At 39.1% G+C, this 18,492-nt stretch overlaps 1 protein-coding gene across 22 annotated transcripts in view; it reads left to right on the top strand.

Annotated features, from left to right (window-relative positions):
* Window positions 1–5,789: 5,789 nt before the first annotated feature.
* PCM1 (pericentriolar material 1) overlaps window positions 5,790–18,492 on the top strand; it is a 43,671-nt gene continuing 30,968 nt past the window's right edge. For 10 of the 22 annotated variants that reach the window (XM_037381865.1, XM_037381892.1, XM_037381923.1 and 7 more), the window contains exons 1-7: window positions 5,893–6,134; window positions 10,198–10,316; window positions 10,907–11,155; window positions 12,285–12,557; window positions 13,107–13,277; window positions 13,455–13,571; window positions 16,977–17,154. In XM_037381865.1, the coding sequence (XP_037237762.1) occupies window positions 10,221–10,316; window positions 10,907–11,155; window positions 12,285–12,557; window positions 13,107–13,277; window positions 13,455–13,571; window positions 16,977–17,154 (1,084 nt within the window). In that variant the 5' untranslated portion in view covers window positions 5,893–6,134; window positions 10,198–10,220. Of the gene's footprint in view, window positions 5,865–5,891; window positions 6,135–6,650; window positions 6,757–10,197; window positions 10,317–10,906; window positions 11,156–12,284; window positions 12,558–13,106; window positions 13,278–13,454; window positions 13,572–16,976; window positions 17,155–18,492 lie in introns of those variants that run through there. The other 12 variants (XM_037381997.1, XM_037381986.1, XM_037381937.1 and 9 more) reach the window with 8 other exon arrangements.

Raw genomic sequence — 18,492 nt, 5'->3', positions numbered from 1 at the left:
GTAATATTTTACTTTTTCAATATCAGAGGAGTTAAGGGTACTAGAAGCCAATAGTTTACTTACTTTTGGACAAATAAGAAACTTCAGAATATTTTAATGCTCTTGACTCTTTTAACATGTTGTCTTCAAAATGCTTGCCACAATCCTAATGAAAGCAGTGGTAGAAATAAATTACTCCAAAAATACAGAAGTCCATTTATAAACTTAGGAAGATTTCACCTACTATATAAATACATTGCACAGAGTGACCAGGGCCTATGACTGCAACTTCAAGTGTATGAATAACGATCTCTGAAACTTGCATAATCACATGATGAATTTGAAATGTTAGGGCAATAAATGTAACTCCCTGATGAGGCAAAGAGATAAGCAGAAAAGAACTTATCACATATTCTGAAATGGTAGAATGAATGTGCTTTATTTTTTGGTGCATGGATAATAAAATCCACACAACAATAAAATCCAATTGTTAAATAATTCACCTCATTTTTATGTAGTATTCCAAGAAACAGGTGCACAATCATCTCAGTAATTTCATAATCTGTCATTTCAGATATACCATACAGAAATCAGCAACACACCTTCATTATCATGGATTACAAGATCAGCAAATTCAACATATTTAGTCATTGTTTTATCACACTCCAAATATGGCAAAACCCTTCGAATTCTTATCAGAAATATAAAGTGAGCAGTCCCTCCCATAATTTTCAATAGGCAGTAGCAAAGACAGTATTCCTAGCATAGATGGAACACATCACAGAAGTTAAAGCTCTAACAAACATTTATATCTGTACATATCTCCTTTGCAGAATATAGAAAAAGGGTGAATTTGGTGAAGGTCCAGAGTGATTTTTTTAAAAAATTAGCACAATAAGTTCCATTGCTGATGCTTGCCTTCTATTCATTAACCCCAAGATCATAACAAACATGAATTAAGCTATGTTGTAAGGAAATTGTATATGGCAGACAACTGACTTGCTCAAGATCTTTGTGTGAGCACTAAGAAGAGAACACGGTCCATAATTTTCTGCCTTACTCACAAGGACATCTTACATACCCTGCCTTCTCCTGGCTGCCTCCTTTACACATGAAGATTCCTGCTGATCCTAGTTTTCCTTTTGTTCTCTCCAAAAGCATCCTTCTCCTATATTCTACTTTGCAAAAAGTATGTAATCTCTTTGGGAAGGTGTGCCAACTAAACTCTCTTCCTTAGTATTTACCAATTTAGTGTTGTTATCTACCTGTACCAACCCTAATCAATAGCACCAAATCTCTGCTACCCCTCTTATCATCAGAAAAAAAAAAAGGAACCAAAAAGCAATTTTATTATAAATGTGATAGAAAAATTTAGATTACAAAGTTATCTTCAAAACATTTCAAAATCACTCTAATTTAAGTCCTTACACACACACACAGATGTAGTCATTGGACATGCCAGACCATTGTACTTTACTCAGTACTTCTGTATTTGCAAAACCTCTATCAGAAAAGCAAATATCTATGTCAAAAACATTATTGCTAGAGGATGAAATGCAGTATTATCATAAAATTAATCAAGTCTGTGTAACTGCAGTGGAACTCCTTATAATAACTTTTTTTATAAAAAATAAATAAACACTAGATTATGAATATAAAACCATGTAATTATTAAGAAGTTTTTATTTTTCTGGATCAGATGATCACTATTAAACTACATAGTGGCGATCAAATGACCTACGTACGACTTTGTCAGACTTTTTCCATTTAAAGAAATGCAAACACATAAATTAGTGGCTTTGATGAATTCACTGTAGCTTATATATGCTAACTATTTTAATGCTGATGTTTGCAACATAACTGAAACCAGCCATACAGTGTAGAGAAAGCACTTTGTTGTAAATATGCAGGAATTACTGCTATCAGATACATTTCAATTTACAATTACAAAATAAAGAAGTAGAAAGTATCTACAGTCTTTTCATCTTAGAATGAACTCTCAAATAGTTGTACAGTATCTTTCACTCTATACACTCAGACCCAAGGTTGTGCGTGCTGTGGTTTAAACCCAGCCAGCAACTAAGTACTACTACACAGCTGCTCACTGACTCCCTGTCACCAGTGGGATGGGGAGGAGAATCGAGAAAAAGGTAAAACTGAAGGGCTGAGAAAAGAACAATTTAATAATTGAAATACAATTTTAAAAATAAAAATAACAATTGTAATGAAAAGGAGGGAGAAGGGGAAAGAATAAAATCTAAAGGGAAGGGAAAAAACCCAAGTGATGCACAATACAATTGCTCACCACCCACTGACCAATGCCCAGCCAGTCCCCCAGCAGCGATCAGCCCGCCCCGGCCAACCCTCCCCAGTTTATATACTGAGCATGGTGTTCTATGGTATATGGAACACCTCTTTGGCTAGTTTGGGTCAGCTGTCCTGGCTGTGTCCCCTCCTGATGTCTTGTGCTCCTCCTTCTCACTGGCAAGGCCTGAGAAACTGAAAAGTCCTTGACTTAGTATAAACATTACCTAGCAGCAATTAAAAACATCACTGTGTTACCAACATTATTCTCACACCAAATCCAAAACACAGCACTGCACCAGCTACTAAGAAGAAAATTAACTCTATACCAGCCAAAACCAGGACATATGAAATAAGCATGTTTCATACAACAAAACTGGTTATGCCTCATAGCCCCATCCCATCGCTTCTTAACACTAGGTTTGATACTGGTCACTAATATTTTACTAGAATGTAATACCTCGAGTGCATCTAACAGCAAATATTGCAGACTGATGAGGTAACAGCAGTATCAAAAGGATTACTTTGCTCACCCCTACAGATGTGGGGAAGGTTTACAACAGGGAGCATGCCCATTCTTTGGCTGAGATTCAAGTGCTTTTTCCAGGGTCTGACCAGGTTAGCTAATACCTATCTCCCAATTATTCTGGTTTCCTTTACTGCTTCTGATGCCTATTATGCTTGAGTGGATCATCAAAAATTGCTGTCTTCTTTAATGGCAGTGAATTGGCTAACCCTTGACCAGCCTAATGCTTGACTTCAAATGTCTGTGCCTCTGCCCTACACCTGCTGGATTTATTCTTAGACCCCATAGAAATAAGTGGACACTTTATCTTCCTGTATAAATCAACTCAAAACTCTTTGTTAATGCCTTAAAAGATCTTTCCAATCTAATGTTAGGCTAAGAAAGAAAAACAGCCTTTAGTATAGACACCTGATTGTCAGAGTGTAGCTATATTATGGTAGACTAATTCAGTTTTGGCCAGTTTCATTTTGGTAGCAAAAATTTCTTTGTCACAAAATCAACAAAAAAGTGATTATTTGAACTGAATGCTCTATTAATTACTGTCTTTGCTTCAGGGCCTTTAAAAATCTCTCCCCAACTACTCCTTGCATCCCCTCTGTCTCAGTAAAACTTTAGTCCTTCACTTCTTATTGCCCCTAGTCCTTACATGCCTGTATTTTGTTTGCTTTCTCTCCTTTCACTCTGGAACAATAAAGTAAAGTTAACAAGATACAGCCAGCAGAAGTGCAAGGAAAAAATCATCACACATCTCTGACATAGCTTTCCATCCTAATTAAACTGGGCTATCTCAAAGATAACCCATTCAGTTTCTATGAGGTTGCATTCATTAGCATGTCTGCTGATGGAAGCACTTACAACAGAGATCTTTATAGGAGGAATTAGTTACTGTCAATCTAGAGGCTCATTAGTGTTCATATAGGACTTCACCCAAAATATATTTTTTTTTAATTAACAGGACATTCTTTTAGCCATATTAGTTTTGCCTCACAGTCACTCCCAAATCCTGATAAGTTATTTTTCAACAGTAGTGGAGAACCATATACTTAAAATAATGCTTCTTGCATTGGAATCCATTATTCCTTAATGCTTACTGAATCTTTTTTCAGTGCTCATCCCCAATGAAAAATGGCTTTGAGGAGCTGGTACTGTTCTATTATTATTTTTTTTTAAAGAACAAGTTTGCAGCCAATTCCAGAAAAGGGACAGAAAATAAGAGAAAAATCATTGGCAAATGTCAAGCAGGAATCAGAATAATGATGCTGTAAGCTCCTATGAGAGACATACTACCAATATATGACATCCTGTGGTAAGGAAAGTATGTAGTTATGACATACAGGGGACTACGATAAAGACATTGTTACTAAAACATACTAAAATCTATTTGATTTCTTGGTTTTCCTTAACAGTGTATTACGTTTTTACATAAGATTCCTTTTTTCCCCTGCAGGAAGTTACAGGGGCGAGGGAGCTGTATTTTAAGAATAAACCATAGCAACAAAAATAATGATAGTCACTGTATTAAGGTACTATTTTCTCTTAAATTCTGCCTCCACCTGCTGGGCAGTGGGAGGTATTCCACCGTGATATTATAAGGCATCTTGCCAACAGTGACATTGCCAATATTGTGCTGAATACCCAGGCATGGTACCTGAGGTCAGAATAAAAGGACACTAGTTAAAAGTATAATAAAAAAAACCCTGATAAATGAACTCCTTTATTAGCTGCAGAATTGCAATACAGATGAATAATAAACATGCATTACATAAAGAGCTTCCATCAAGTTGTTGCAGGTTCCTTTTAAAACAATTTCAGTTACGGATATATAGTCATGTATCCCATGGTAGAAACAGGAGAAAAACACTGCTGTAACAGGCAGTCTTATGCTCACTCTTTTACATACTACGTATTGTCCAGAACTATTCCCTTCATATGGGGGCATCTGCTGGAGAAAACAATGGTATTTTTTACGGAAACATTTTTATTTCACAGGTTTTCCAATCATTTAGTTCCTTTTCTAAATTACAGATAGATTAATGTGTAATCGAAAAGTATTCATGTGTCATTTTTTTGGTGGAGCAAAATACACAGGTGTAAGTACTAATATGGGAGAGATGTGGGGTTAACTACATTTCCATGTAGTACCAGTAGAAAGTTTCTCACCCAGGATGAATTGCGAGGCCTATGTAAATATTTAATACTTCTGCTTTAGCAACTCAGTGTAATGGCAATGCTGGAAATGGTAACTCGCTTCTCCCATTCTGATGAGGGACAATCCCCTCAAATGAAAGAAATATAAACTGTATCAGCTTTACCAAAACAGAAACTGAAAATCCAGAGTATATTATGCAAGTCCAGCCCCTTGAGGACTAACAACAAGAACTTCTGCTAAATACCAAGTTTATCTGCCTGTAACAAGCGGGTGGTCAGAACATAACAGCACAACTATTACCCACAACTATTTATTTTTTTTTAAAGGCCAAATCCTCTGTTTTTTTCTGTATTTTTTTTTCCAAAGGAAAACATAAAGAACTTACATCAGTAAACTCCAAGCCCTAAAGCAAACAGCAAAAAATGAATAATGGCATCGCAGGAAAAGAACGTAAAAAACCGTAGGCCACTACAATGATCTCCACCTTTTCATCGCTGCAATTTTCAGCCGTGATTTCTTACAGGAGACCCAGCGCAGACAGAAACAGACTCTGCAACTCGATGCTGCTCCAGATGAGGACAGGACCTGACCCTCGCCCACGCGCCGTGTTTTGAGGCGACGTTAGCAGGCTTCCAGTCAGGTGAAGCCATTTACAGAGCTCATCATCCTTCCCGCACCTTCGGTTAGCAGCAAACCGAGCTCGGCGCGGTGGGCAGGCGCGAATCCTGTCAGGGGGCGGGGCGGTGCCCGGCTGGAAAACTACCGGTCCCAGGAGGCGCTGCGCCCCGCCCGGGGCGGTGCGAACCGCCCCTCGCGCAGTGCACGCTGGGATTTGGAGTTCCTGCCGCCCCCGGCGGCACGCGGCCATCCTCCGCCGGCGGCGCCCGGAAGCGCGGGAAGGGCACCGCTGGGCGGGGTTACTAGGTAACGGTGTGTATCCGTCCGCTGGGGCCCGCCTCTCGCACCCTTGGCGAGTGGCGGCCAAGATGGCTGCGCTCGCTGTTGGGGCAGGGCTGTGAGTCCCTCCGCCAGCGCTGTGCCGCGGCGTTAAGCGAAGCGAGGCCGCTGTTCGCTGCTGCTGGAAGGCGAAACGCTCGGTTGGGTAGCGCGGCCCCGCCGGTAGTGAACGGCGGTGGAGGAGAAGCCGGGCCTTGGTGACCTCTCCGTCGCCGCGGGGTGAGCCGCTGCCTCCGCCCCCTGGCGCGGCGGGTCGCCCCCCGGCCCTCGCTGGCGCCGCGGGCCGCGGCCGGTGGGGCAGGGCTGGCGGGGTAGGCCTTTGCGCTCCTGCGGGCCCGCGTGGGTGGGCGCCTTGGCCGGGGAGGAGAGGGGGTTCGGCTCGCTGTCCGGCGCGGCGCGGAGGAGGGCTCCGGGGGAGCCGGCACCGGCAGGCCCAGGGGAGGCTCGCGGTGCCACGGGCTGGGTGGGTCGCTCCCCTCGGCCGCGGGAAGGGCGCGTTACTCGCTCTCCAAGGCGACGCCGGCCGGGCGGCGGCCGCGCTTCGCCCTGAGGCGCTTTGAGCAGAGCCCGCCTACGCGCCGCGCCCTGCGCCGCCCCGCGATTCGGCGCCGCGGAGCAGCGGGCCCCCCTGGTCTCGCCTGCCTCCGCCGGCACAGCGCCGGGGCGCCGCGCGGGCTGCCGGACCCGGCCGCGGCGGGACCCGCCGGGCCTGGGGGCTCGACGCCTTGCCGTGGAAGTGGACCAGACCGAGTCGGGACGGCAGCCTGCGGGGCGCCGGGAAGGGCCGAGGCGTGCGCCCGGCCCCGCTCCGCCAGCTGGTCGTGGGTTTGCAGTTCTCTTGGTGCGTCGCTCGTGTGAGGACTGTCCGGTGCAACAGGAGAGGGCTTGCTCTCTTGACTGCGCCTTTTTGATGATTCCCGTGTGGTTGGCGGTACTCCATAGGCGTTCAACGGGTTAATGCAAAAATAATGAGCAGTGGCGAGCAGATGTTTTAAAAAGCTAAACTTGTTTGATGCCGGTTTTAGTCTTTATGGCTCTACGATGGCTTTTTACAACTTCTTGTTTCCGGTTTAGTTTTTAATTTCCAATAGTTTCTATGTGTAGGATTAAGTGCTCTTCAGAGCTTTTGCAGTTCACGTGAATGCTATAGGAAGAAAAAAAAAAGTCAAAACCAACTCCACTGTAGAAAAAAAGGCCTTTTAAAATATGCATTTTTCTTCTGTCAGCATATTTTGTAGTATAGTAATATTTGTGAGCGATTTGCATATTGCTGTTACATGTACAAAATATGTTTTTACTACAATCTTTCCTGTTTTGGATATAATGTTACATGTTATCTTATTATTTCTGTAGAAAATACACTTGGAAGAGTTTGGGTTTGGGTTTTTTTTTCCCCCCAAGTCCCTAGTAAATGTTGTAAGGCAGTATGCATATGCTTCAATAGAGCTTTTATACAGATTTTATAATGTGCAGGAAACTGATATTGGTAATGGATTGCTGGATTCAGAAATAGCATGATGGGAGGATACCAAAACTTCTGAGATGGTTTCTTCTAAAATAGCTGCTGAAATGTAAAGTAAGAAAAAAGAATTGGTGAGGTGTGTGGAGGAGAAAACCACAGCTTCATATGGGAGAGTTTCATTTCTAAGAAAAAAGCTGGCTGAACGTCTGTGTTTAACTGAGTTGAAGTGATACAATATCAGCATAGCTGATCTTAAACTCACTTGAATATAATTCATTTGGAAATATCAAAGACTGTAATATGAATATTTAGAAACTTGCTCTCCGGAATGTGCATGGTTCTGTTAGAACACTTTAAAATCCGCTTGCTGGAAGTAATCAGGATGTTGTTATTTTTGAGCTGTATTTATTAGGGTGCATTGGCTTATGGCCTTGTTTGAGAATATTATTTGGCATATTCTATGTGTGGCAGTGTATTTACTTCAGAAGTAATTGGAGGCTCTTAGAGCAGAGATACTTGAAGATAGCTGTTGTGAAAGCTTTAAATGAAATGTGAATAGTTGTTTGTATTGTCTAAAAATGAATATTGCCACTTCTTGTGGAAGGTAGGGAAAAAGTTCCTTTGCTACAGTTTAATAGAATTTATATAACATGACATGAAGAAACAGATTACTGAAATGGACTGTAAACTCAGGTGGCCCCTAATCTTGTCAAGATGAACGCATTATGCTTAGTAGCATAGGTCATGATAGAGTGCCAGTTGAAATGCTGGGTCTTGCACATCTACAAAACTGAGCAGTTTATCTGTAGGTGAAGAAAATTCTTACAAAACATAGCTGTTTTCTAAAATAAGCTAAACTAATAATTATGCATTTGTTTTGAATGCTTGTCAATTTTACCTTGAGTTGGCAGGAGAGCTTCCCTGTGAACTTTTCATAGGATGCTTGTGCTTCTACATGAAAACAAAATATGAAAGGGCATTTTGTTCTTATTTGCTAAATTTTTTCTAAATAAATTTTTTTCTAAATTATTTTCTAAATAAATCTGACAGGGAAAGTTGCACAGAAGGTGTAGGTTTACAGCTGATCAGTCTGGGGTTTGCTTTTCCTGATGGCATTGCTTTTATTTGCCTTCCTTGAGCCTACAGATAGTTCTTATATAGTAATAATGTTAGCCAGATCAGGGAGCTTATTCAGTTGAGAACTCATCTGCAGTTTGTTTTTTTTATTTTATTTTGGTTTTGTTTGTTGGCTAGCTGGTTTATAGATGGTACCCTCTGATTGCTTGGCCTCATGGACACTTGGGATGAAGAAGGGAGTATGTATGACTGTGCAAGGACAGTAGGGCACAGATCTGCCAGTTCCCAAAGTAGAAAGCACTTAATTACATCTGTGTTATGATTCTGATTGCAAGATGTAGAAGCTGAATTACTCCTAAGTGTGTTAGCGTGGCTTAGGTTGGTTCACTGCTGAGTGGAGATATGGTTGTGGTATAATGAGCATACCTAGTAGATCCCATTTCCTTAATGCTATAGTAATAGGCTCTGTTTGCATAAAAATACTGCTTTGTGCAAGTGCATCTACTGAGAGGGCTGTGTTGTGTGATTTTGATTGAATACTGTGCCTTAGCGACATAGGTGTACTAGTACAGCTTTTAAACTTAGTTGAGGATTAATTTTTTTTTCTGGAACTGATGACGAAAACCCCAACTTCTTAGATACTTCTTAATCTTGAGTTTTAGGTGGTTTCATCTGCGCTGTGTGAAATCTTGGTGTGAAAATTAATAGTAGATAGGTTGCAGTAAAATATCTAGAAATAAATGGACCGTTTTCATTTGTTTTTCAGTTAAAGTTAGGATCGTGTCCTAATGTAGCAGCTAAAACTAGCTGGAAGAAGTAGTTCTCTGCAAGACTCTTCTAGATCTGGAGCAAACTTCATAGCTGTTACAAAGAAAACATTTGTAGCTTTGTGCAGTACCAGCAGCACTTAGGCTGCACAGTTTTTGTTGTAGCCTTAGAGTACATACAGTTATGTATTCCTAACCTTTTAAAGGAGCCTAATCTACTTTTACTGTCATAAAGGAATACTTTATTTCTAATCTTTCAGCTTTAGCAACTTTTTTTATTACCAACGTCAAAACTAGAAGTGAAAATGAAAACTTGTAAACATATAGATTGCTTTATATTGACCAGAATGGCACTATCAGAGAGCAGCAAAGCTCTGGGAAACTCAGATTATTTTGTTTGGATTTGCTAGAAGCTATAATAGAAGTGGCACAGCATTTACTGCTTAAATAACTGTAGTAGAGAAAGTAAAAATCCTTTTATTGCTGTCTGTCTTGCGTGTATCAAGTATCCCCTTCAGTGTCTGTTGTCAACATCTTAGTAACAAAATAAATGTGAAAGATTGACGTACTAGGTCTCCAGAGTCACTTATTGTTCGAATAGACATCATCCTGCACCTGAAAGTGCAGGCTTTATCAATGAGAAAGCAGTTTTTCCAAGCAGTGTAGTGTGTTTTAAAGTGAGGAAGATTGAGAGCCTAAAAAGTGAAGAAAAAAAATTATTTACTTTCTAAGAGCAGAGATGAGAAAAACCCAACCCAACCAAACCCCAAAAATACTACTTGTTTAATTTTTCATGCCAGTATCTGTGTTCTTCTCACTGTTAGATTTTTAGCAAGGTGGTTTTTAGTTTCCTAAAACCGCGGTGTGTTTAGATTTTATAATGATTATGTAGTTGGCATCTCAGATTATGAATCTTTAACGTTTTCTACATAAACTGATTTTAATACAGCATATTTCTTTCAACTATTTATTTCAGATTCGTTTTCTTGGTTGCTTGTCATGGCGACAGGAGGTGGTCCCTTTGAAGAAGGCATGAATGATCAGGACTTGCCTTGCTGGAGCAATGAAAGCCTTGATGACCGGCTAAACAACACGGTATAATTAATCTTATCTTCAGTTACCATTTTATGTTGTACGTTAAAATTACCAGGTACATCCTGTTAGAGGCTGGTAACAATGCAAAACCCTAAGCCTTGTCAGTACAGCTTTATAGGTAAATATCTGCAAAACCAGTAAAATAATTGAGGTAGATGTAAGCAAGCAACAAGTGTGATTTAGAGGTGGTAAAATATGTAGATGTATTTATGCAAAGTGTTTTGGGTAAATAAAGTAGCTAGACACGAAAGCGTTGTTGGTGTCATGAAAGTGAAAACTAATTTTAAAACTTCTAAACTGCTGAAGTGCCTTCAGCAAAGAAGAAAAATACCGTTTTAACTTCATTTGAAATTAATTTAATGCACTGTAGGATGAAATGGGTTTCTGATTTCCTGACACGCTATTTTTAATTTATGCAGTAGAGAAAATAATATTTTGTAACGTGACGTTTGCGCTAGGAAACTTAGTGCATGTTTGATACTGCTTTTTATTTTTACTTCTGAAATGGAAGTAGACTCACTGAATTGTAACATTTACTTTTATATATGTGGATAAGAAATACAGCTATTTTTTATTTCCTTACTGTTAAGGACTGGGGAAGTCAACAGAAGAAAGCAAACAGATCTTCAGAAAAAAACAAGAAAAAACTTGGTGGGGAAGCTGAAACGAGGCTTACGAATGATATATCTCCAGAATCCTCCTCACCTGGAATGGGACGACGGAAAACCAGAGCTCCTCATAGTTTTCCTCATGCTCGATACATGACTCAGATGTCTGTTCCAGAGCAGGCTGAGCTAGAAAGACTTAAACAGAGATTAAACTTCAGTGATCTGGATCAGGTTTGTGTGAATACTAGCTCCCACTATAAATGTGACTGCAAAATTTATTCACTGTCTTATAATGAATTGACAAATAAAGCAAGCTTTCACAAGCAATTACAAAAAAAACCCCAACCCTTATAGGTACCACGGGACCCAAATCAAAATTCAGGTTTTGAACTTGAGAAAATTATGGAAGGTTCAGGATCATGGCTTTCCTGTACTTCAGAGTATGCTAGCTGTCTTCCCTTTTTTTCGCAATCATTAACAAATTCCTGTGTCCTCAAATCGGTATTTCTTACTCATCATACTTCTCTGCCACTTGATGATATCTGTTACCTTATTTTGAAAGGCTGTTCTTGAAGTGTCAGTTTGTGATTCTGAACATTGTTATCCTTGTGGATTAAGCAGAAGAGTAACAATACAGACTGATCCTCAGTAGAGTGTAGAGAAATGTATGGCATCAATTTGCCATAACTGATTCTTTGGGAATATGGCATATTCATCCTTCCCTTGCCTAAAACAGTGAAAAGTATGAGGGATTAATTCTTTGGTAACAAGGCATAAATTTGTGCTAATGATTTCAGAATAGAAGCTTGTTAGTCTTTACCAAAGTTTGTTGTTAACTTGCTTGGGTTGTGAAGAGTCTTGCAAATGTGATTGCTTGCTTTGACTTAGATTATCAAGACTGGGCATAACTTCTTCCTGAAATGTATGTTATGGCAAAAAGTTGCTAGTCGGAAGGTTCTAAAGAAAAGCTGAAGTTATGAGGTATCATATTCTGCAAGTGAATATGTTGCTCTTTTACTATTGTTAGCCTCTCAAATGTACATGGAGAAGTAGGATGCCTTTCATTATAGTAAGGGTTGAGGCCACAGCAAGGATGAGTAACTAAGCTCTGAGGAAAAGTAGAACCCTTTTTCTTCTCAGCTGTTCTGGGAGTGTGGGCTTGCTTTCTGAAAACTATATGGCAAAAATCATCAGCACGGTCTTCAGCTAGCTTGTGGCTAGTCAGTGACTAGTAAGCTAACTTTAAAAGCAGTCTAATAATACTGCAGAACTGGTAATCCAAACAGTGAAACTAATCAGTGTTGAGAATATATTGGAGGAAAAAAATAAAGCAATTGCTCTTTTTCTTGTTTGTTCACAGAGAAGCATTGGAAGTGATTCTCAAGGCAGGGCAACAGCTGCTAACAACAAACGTCAACTTAATGAAAACAAAAAACCATTCAACTCCCTGTCACTGCAGATAAACACTAACAAAAGCAAAGATCCTGCCTCAGGTTCCCCAAAAAAGGAAACAGGGATACCAGTGCAATGTAAAGAGTCGTTTGGAGGTGCTCTAAGCAAGGATTTCTTGCAAAATTGTCAAGCCTCTGTTCAAGAAGATGGAAGAGGACAGCCAGCTATGGATAGCAGCCAGGTATTTGCAGAGCTTGCGATGTCTACAGAATATTGACACTCAGGTTGTAACTACCTTGTTACTTTTCAGTGCATCTTTCTAAATTTCTGAAAAGTGTAACTGTTAAGTCTTTATTGGAATATCCCACTGTTCTAAAGGGCAACTTGAGGAAAATGTGAAACCAAACTTAATGATGTAGTTTTCTTCAGAAATTTGCTTATTGGTAACAGATGCAGTATTAATTTTCATCTTAGAGGTTGGTTCTTTTTTGTACGGTTCCAGAAAATAGTCTCAGAGTTTAGTATTTTCATATGTTAATGAGCTGAACTCTGTTTTAGCTTACGTCAACAAGAACCCCTGTGCTTCAGCCTTGCAACTTCATGCATGTATAAATCTATCCTTATAAAACCTGTTTACTTTTAACCACTTGCAGAAGTGTGCTTATAGGATTGAAAGTACTAGTATGTCACCTATTTAGTTACTACTTTGCTGTTGCTGTCACCATGTCTTGTGCATTAAATACCTTAAAGCTGTAGTTGGATGCATTCAGTAACTTTAGTGTCTTTACAGATTGCGAGCAGACTAGTTCAAATTCGTGGCTATATTGCTAAGGCCAGCTCCATGCGGGATGATCTTGTAGAGAAAAATGAAAGATCGGCCAATGTTGAGCGTTTATCACACCTTATAGATCACCTTAAAGAGCAGGAGAAATCCTATCTGAAATTTTTGCAAAAGATGCTTGTAAGTTTGAGAACATAATATATTTTTCTGCACTGTAAGCTCTTTTTTAGGAGTTGACCATTGATGTTTTGATGGTGCTTCTGGGGGTGTTGGTTTTGATATGTAGTACCTTCCATAATTAATTTTTAATGCCCCCTTTGTATATAGCTTTTGATTTATGCCAATGAAATATTTCAGGCTAGAGAAAATGAGGAGGATGATGTTCGGACTATAGATTCAGCTGTGGGATCTGGTTCTGTAGGTGAGAGCACATCGCTAAACGTTGATGTGCAGTCTGAGGCTTCAGATACCACGGTAAGCTGCCTTTTAGTAATTAAGGTGCTAGAAATGAAGACTTTGTTTTGTTGTTTTGTTTGTTATGATAGTGTCATAATTTGCAGTTCAATTTGAAAATAGTAAATCCCCAGACACTCTGTTCAGGAGGTGTTCATGCATGTGTGGATTTTTTTATTATTATTATTTTGGGGAAAAAAAAGAATGATTCTGTCAGAACAACAATGTATCTTGATTAGGTTTTTAAAAATCCTTCTTCAAAGTAGAATGAAGGGTTAAATGTTTACTTTGGAAGAGCATGCACAGGACTTACGTAGGAAGGTATAGGGTTTTTTATACAGTTTTTCATCTGTAAGTTCATTTCTGCTTGTGGGTAATACTTGCTGGTGTTTAGTGGGGAGAGGGTTAGAAATGAATTATTAGTGGGTCAGTGCCCAAGCACCTTTGTAGCGATATCACAGAAGTATTGACCTAACATAAAAGTTTCTCTCCTTTTTTTTTGGAGAGATGAACACCTTTTAGAAAATGTGCTCTGAGTTTAGTTCTGAGATACACAGACAGTCATCCTTTCTATTTATTAAAGCTTTTACGCTAACGTGGTAAGCAATTCTTGTAGTAGATGCAAAAGTGTTTTAGTAACAACTAAGATTTCCATCTTCCAATACTGCTGTACTGAGGAGGAGTACTAGAGAACTGGCACTTTTTTGGCATGTTAGTACACTGAATGTTCTACAGATTAGGAGAATTTACATGCTTGGAAGTAAAACTGCAGTTAAGACATTAAGATGTTTTTGTAATTATTTTTAGCTTTGTAAGAACTTACTCTATCCCTATAAAGAAATAAAATCATAGATGTGGAAGATGTACTTTTAACTTTAAAAAAAGGGTATCGAAAAATGCAGAAAAAACAGTTTAGTTTTTAAGTATACATGTAAACTTGGATTTTTCTTCATCTTTGCAAAATGGATTTTAGTTTTGTTTGGCTTTTCATTTTGCATCTGATTTCTCTTTACCTGCAGCTTATATATGTTACATGTAGAATGAATACTTGTAGTCTTATACAGTTGATTGCTATACAGTGTTATTATGAAAATTCTAAGAGTGACTAAAGATGTCTTTGCTCTTTAGTAGATTTTATTTTCTATTAATCTTCATTATTTGACAAGATACGAGTGGGTAGGCTTGTAACTTGAAAGAGTGTGCTAAGTTGGAGCACATCTTGAAAATCTAATGTGCCTAATAAAGAAGGTATCTTCTAGTTTGAGTGTTTGTCCCCACACTGAGGACAGACTAGGGAATTCAGCTTCACAGGAACAGGTTACAGACATTGATGTTACAGCAAGTCCTAAAGGGAAAGGTGACAGAGCTGCTCTATATGACAGGAAAGACTGGTTTTGTAGGCTTAATACCCTACATGGTATTATGGATACGTGGATTGCCTTCAAAGGTACAGTTCAAAATTCCATTTTAGCCTCAAATAGGACTTGTACGTGCCAATCTTCATGCGTACACCCACCCCCACTCCCCCACCCCCTTTTTTAACTGCTTCAAATATATTTGTTACAGTGAATGTTCCCATTTGACTTGCTTGTCTGTATACAACTGTCTTTTCATAGAATGAATTGTCTGCCTGGAGGAGTTTGGGTTTTTTTAGAGATGTTTGACAACTTTCTCTTCTGAAGTGTCAACATTGACAGAGAAAGTAATTTGGTACAGCAGGTGTTCCGATTTCGTATAGATGATCCTTCCAATTTTGCTGTTATCTCTGGGAAAACATTGTAAATGTGACTTCCAGATACTTGGCATGTTTATGCTAATAGTCTGCCAATGCAAATTTAAGCTAATACCATATAGAGAAAATAAATTAAAGAATAGTAGCCTTAACTTGTTCCACAAATATTTTATTTTATAGCTGTTTTATATAAATACGTGGTTGGAAGGAGGAAGACTAAAGGGCTTGGAGTCTAGAACTTTGGTATCTGTTACCAGCTTTTCTATGGCTTTGTCCCTTACTCTGATTTAGGGAGCAAAAAAAAAAGTCTGATCCCCATTTACACGACCTCCCTGCCAAAAAAAACCCCAAACACCAAACAAACCAAAACAAACCACAAAAGGCTTAAATGTTTCATCAGACTTACTAGTCTAAATGCAGAACTAGGCTTGAAAAATTTGCTATGTAATTATGTAATTTTAATGAACTCAAGCAAATCTCGTACTCTGTATAAAGCTTGGATTATTTAATAGGTGGGTAGAGTGAGACACATCTTCTTTTTCCCTTTCTTCCCCTCGTTCCTTCCTGTGTTGATTTTATAGTGTACTCTGTTTTGCCTCTACTCTGCTCTTTATATATAAAGACAAAATAACAAGGATCATCAGTGCCAGCTGCAGTGCATGTTTTGGTGACACTTTGAAAGGTTTAGGTTTCTGGGTGGGTGCTCCTTTCTCTACTGGAAAGTTGAGCATTCCCTGGTACCCAAGAACTAGTTATATAAAGATGCCTACTTCTATTCTGACATTTGGTGCAGTATTTTTGCACTGAGAGAATCTTATACTTCAGGATCTTAGCCCTATGTGGAGAAGATGATGCTTTTAAGTTAGTAATGTTCTTTTTAAGTACTTGTCAACTCCTAAGAAAAAGGAGGCAAAATTTTCCACAGTTTCATCTGCATAGTGCAATAATCCAAATTCAAACAGGATGCGGGTCTTAACTGTAGATGTCTTATTAAAATACTTAATTTGCAGACAACCCTTGAATAAAAGTTTTGAGGCAAGTCTCCAGCTTTTCATTAGGTTAGGATGAGGAAAATAACTTAGTTCTAACATATCTTAACTGCTCAACATGCTTTCATTCCCTCAGATCTATTTCTATGTGTTTGAAAATAACAGTATAGAGGAGATTCTGTGCATGTGTTTGTTTTGAAGTTGGTTTACCTAAATCTGGTGTATTCTAATATCTATGGCATAAAAGTAGCATACAAAATTAGAGGAGAGTAACTGCCCAAAACATTCTGCTGAAAATTTGGAGATTTTAGGCCAGTAAATCAGTCTGGATCTTTTATTATATGTAGCTCCGTGATACTGTGCCTTATCTTGCTTACTTTGCCAGTCTTGCCCTCTTTTATGATTCAAAAGACAGGGATTCCTGGGTTGGTCTTTGGGATACATTAGGGCAGCCAACTGGATTTGTAAAGCAAACTTAACCCCCAGGAGTGGTAAGCATGCCTTGATGGTACAGTTTTCTCCCTGTTGGATGTTTTTTTCAGACTGAAGAGGACTACTGAAAATGTAAAGGAGTTACATTTTCACCATTTTACACTAACCAGGCTGTTAGATTCTATTCAAGTCCTGCTTGTTTAGTCACTTCTGTTGCTAGTACTCAACAAATAAGTTGTCATGATTATGGTAAAGTTCTTCCGTATCTTGCAGGCCAGAGATCCTCAACAGGAAGCTGAAGAGGAGTTGGAGAATTTAAAGAAGCAGCATGATTTATTGAAAAGGATGCTACAACAGCAGGAGCAATTGAAAGCTCTTCAAGGAAGACAGGCAGCTCTTCTTGCTTTGCGGCATAAAGCAGAGCAAGCAATTGCTGTCATGGATGATTCTGGTATGTGGAATGACAGTGTCTTTGATAGCATGTTAGCATGTTGATTGACTGATTAAAAGGGGAATTGTGGAGTACACATGAAAAAGTCTTTTTTTTTATAACACGCTCTTTAAAAATCTTACCGCAAGGCTTCCATTTCTGTAAAGCGTTGACAGTGTAACATTGTAAACTGATGTGTCAGTTAAAAATCACACAGCTGATTTCTGTGGTTTACTTGTAAAATCCTGAAAGTGTAGGGTTTTCTGCCAAGGATTGGTCTTCCACTTCAGATGAGGAGTTTGCCTGTCATCTCCATCGTTATACCAGGACTTTGAAGGAAAGAATCTGAGCAGGGGATACAGTGTGTTCTCTCCCTTATTGCATCCTTCTGGCTATAGGCAGTTGCTGGTTTGAGGCTTTTGTTTGCTTTTTCATTCGGGTTTTTTTTTTTTTTTTGGTGGCTGGTTGCTTAGTAGTTCAGTAGCCATTGGTAGACTAATGGTTTATCTAACAAAAGAAAGGAGGAAGTTGCTAAAGCAGTTAAATACGTAAATATTGGAACTAGAATTCTGAAATTCTATGACATGTAAATTGGAGGCATGGGTCTGATAATAGAGCACCACCATTATGTTATAATCTTCAGTTTAAAAGCACGCTTCTAATTTGTTTTCATATATTCCCAACTTTTCATAAATTATCTTTGTGTCAGAGGAGACTGATACCTGCTTAAATGTTGTCAGCAGAGTTGTTTTCTCAAGAATTCAGTCTTAAAAGGGAGAACAGTTGTCCTTGATTTGTGTACTGTTGACATGTGAATTATCTTTTGTTTGTTGGAAACTCTTCTTGCCCCCCACCCCTCCCTAAATCCTGCTCAGTTTTCTTTGGAAATTTGGTACAGTTATGTGTACAGTTGTAGGGAATGACATTTTTGCACTGATCAAGTTTGGATTCAGACTGTGTTACTGTTCCATGACTCTTCCCCATAAAGAGTTGCCATTAGGCTTGATTAGAGGGTATATGGGATAGCAGTTCTTATTACAGTTATTGTATTTAAAATAGGTTAATTTTTAGTAAGTATAGGCTTCTACATTTTACAGAAAGTCTCTCCTTAAGGTTCCTTGCTCTCATGAGCCTCTCTTTCTGCTTTTTGTCCTGTCCTTGATTTGATAGACTATGGGAAAGAAGGTGGAACTAGTTAAGAAAACACTAGATTTTAGTGTAGGAAGAGAAGCAGAGAAGTTGGTAGGTGGTAGAGAGCTTTTAGAAAGCTACCACAGGAGCAAGAGAAGCAAGTGCCTTGGAAAGGTGGTTTGAAATGGTTTTCAGCAGTTGTTTTTCTCCTGTCTGCTCTGCAGCAGT

The sequence above is a fragment of the Falco rusticolus genome, chromosome 1 (assembly GCF_015220075.1).
Source record: "Falco rusticolus isolate bFalRus1 chromosome 1, bFalRus1.pri, whole genome shotgun sequence".
NCBI lineage: Eukaryota > Metazoa > Chordata > Aves > Falconiformes > Falconidae > Falco > Falco rusticolus.
The sequence above is the reverse complement of the archived record's forward strand: the minus strand, read 5'-3'. Positions and strand labels throughout refer to the sequence as shown.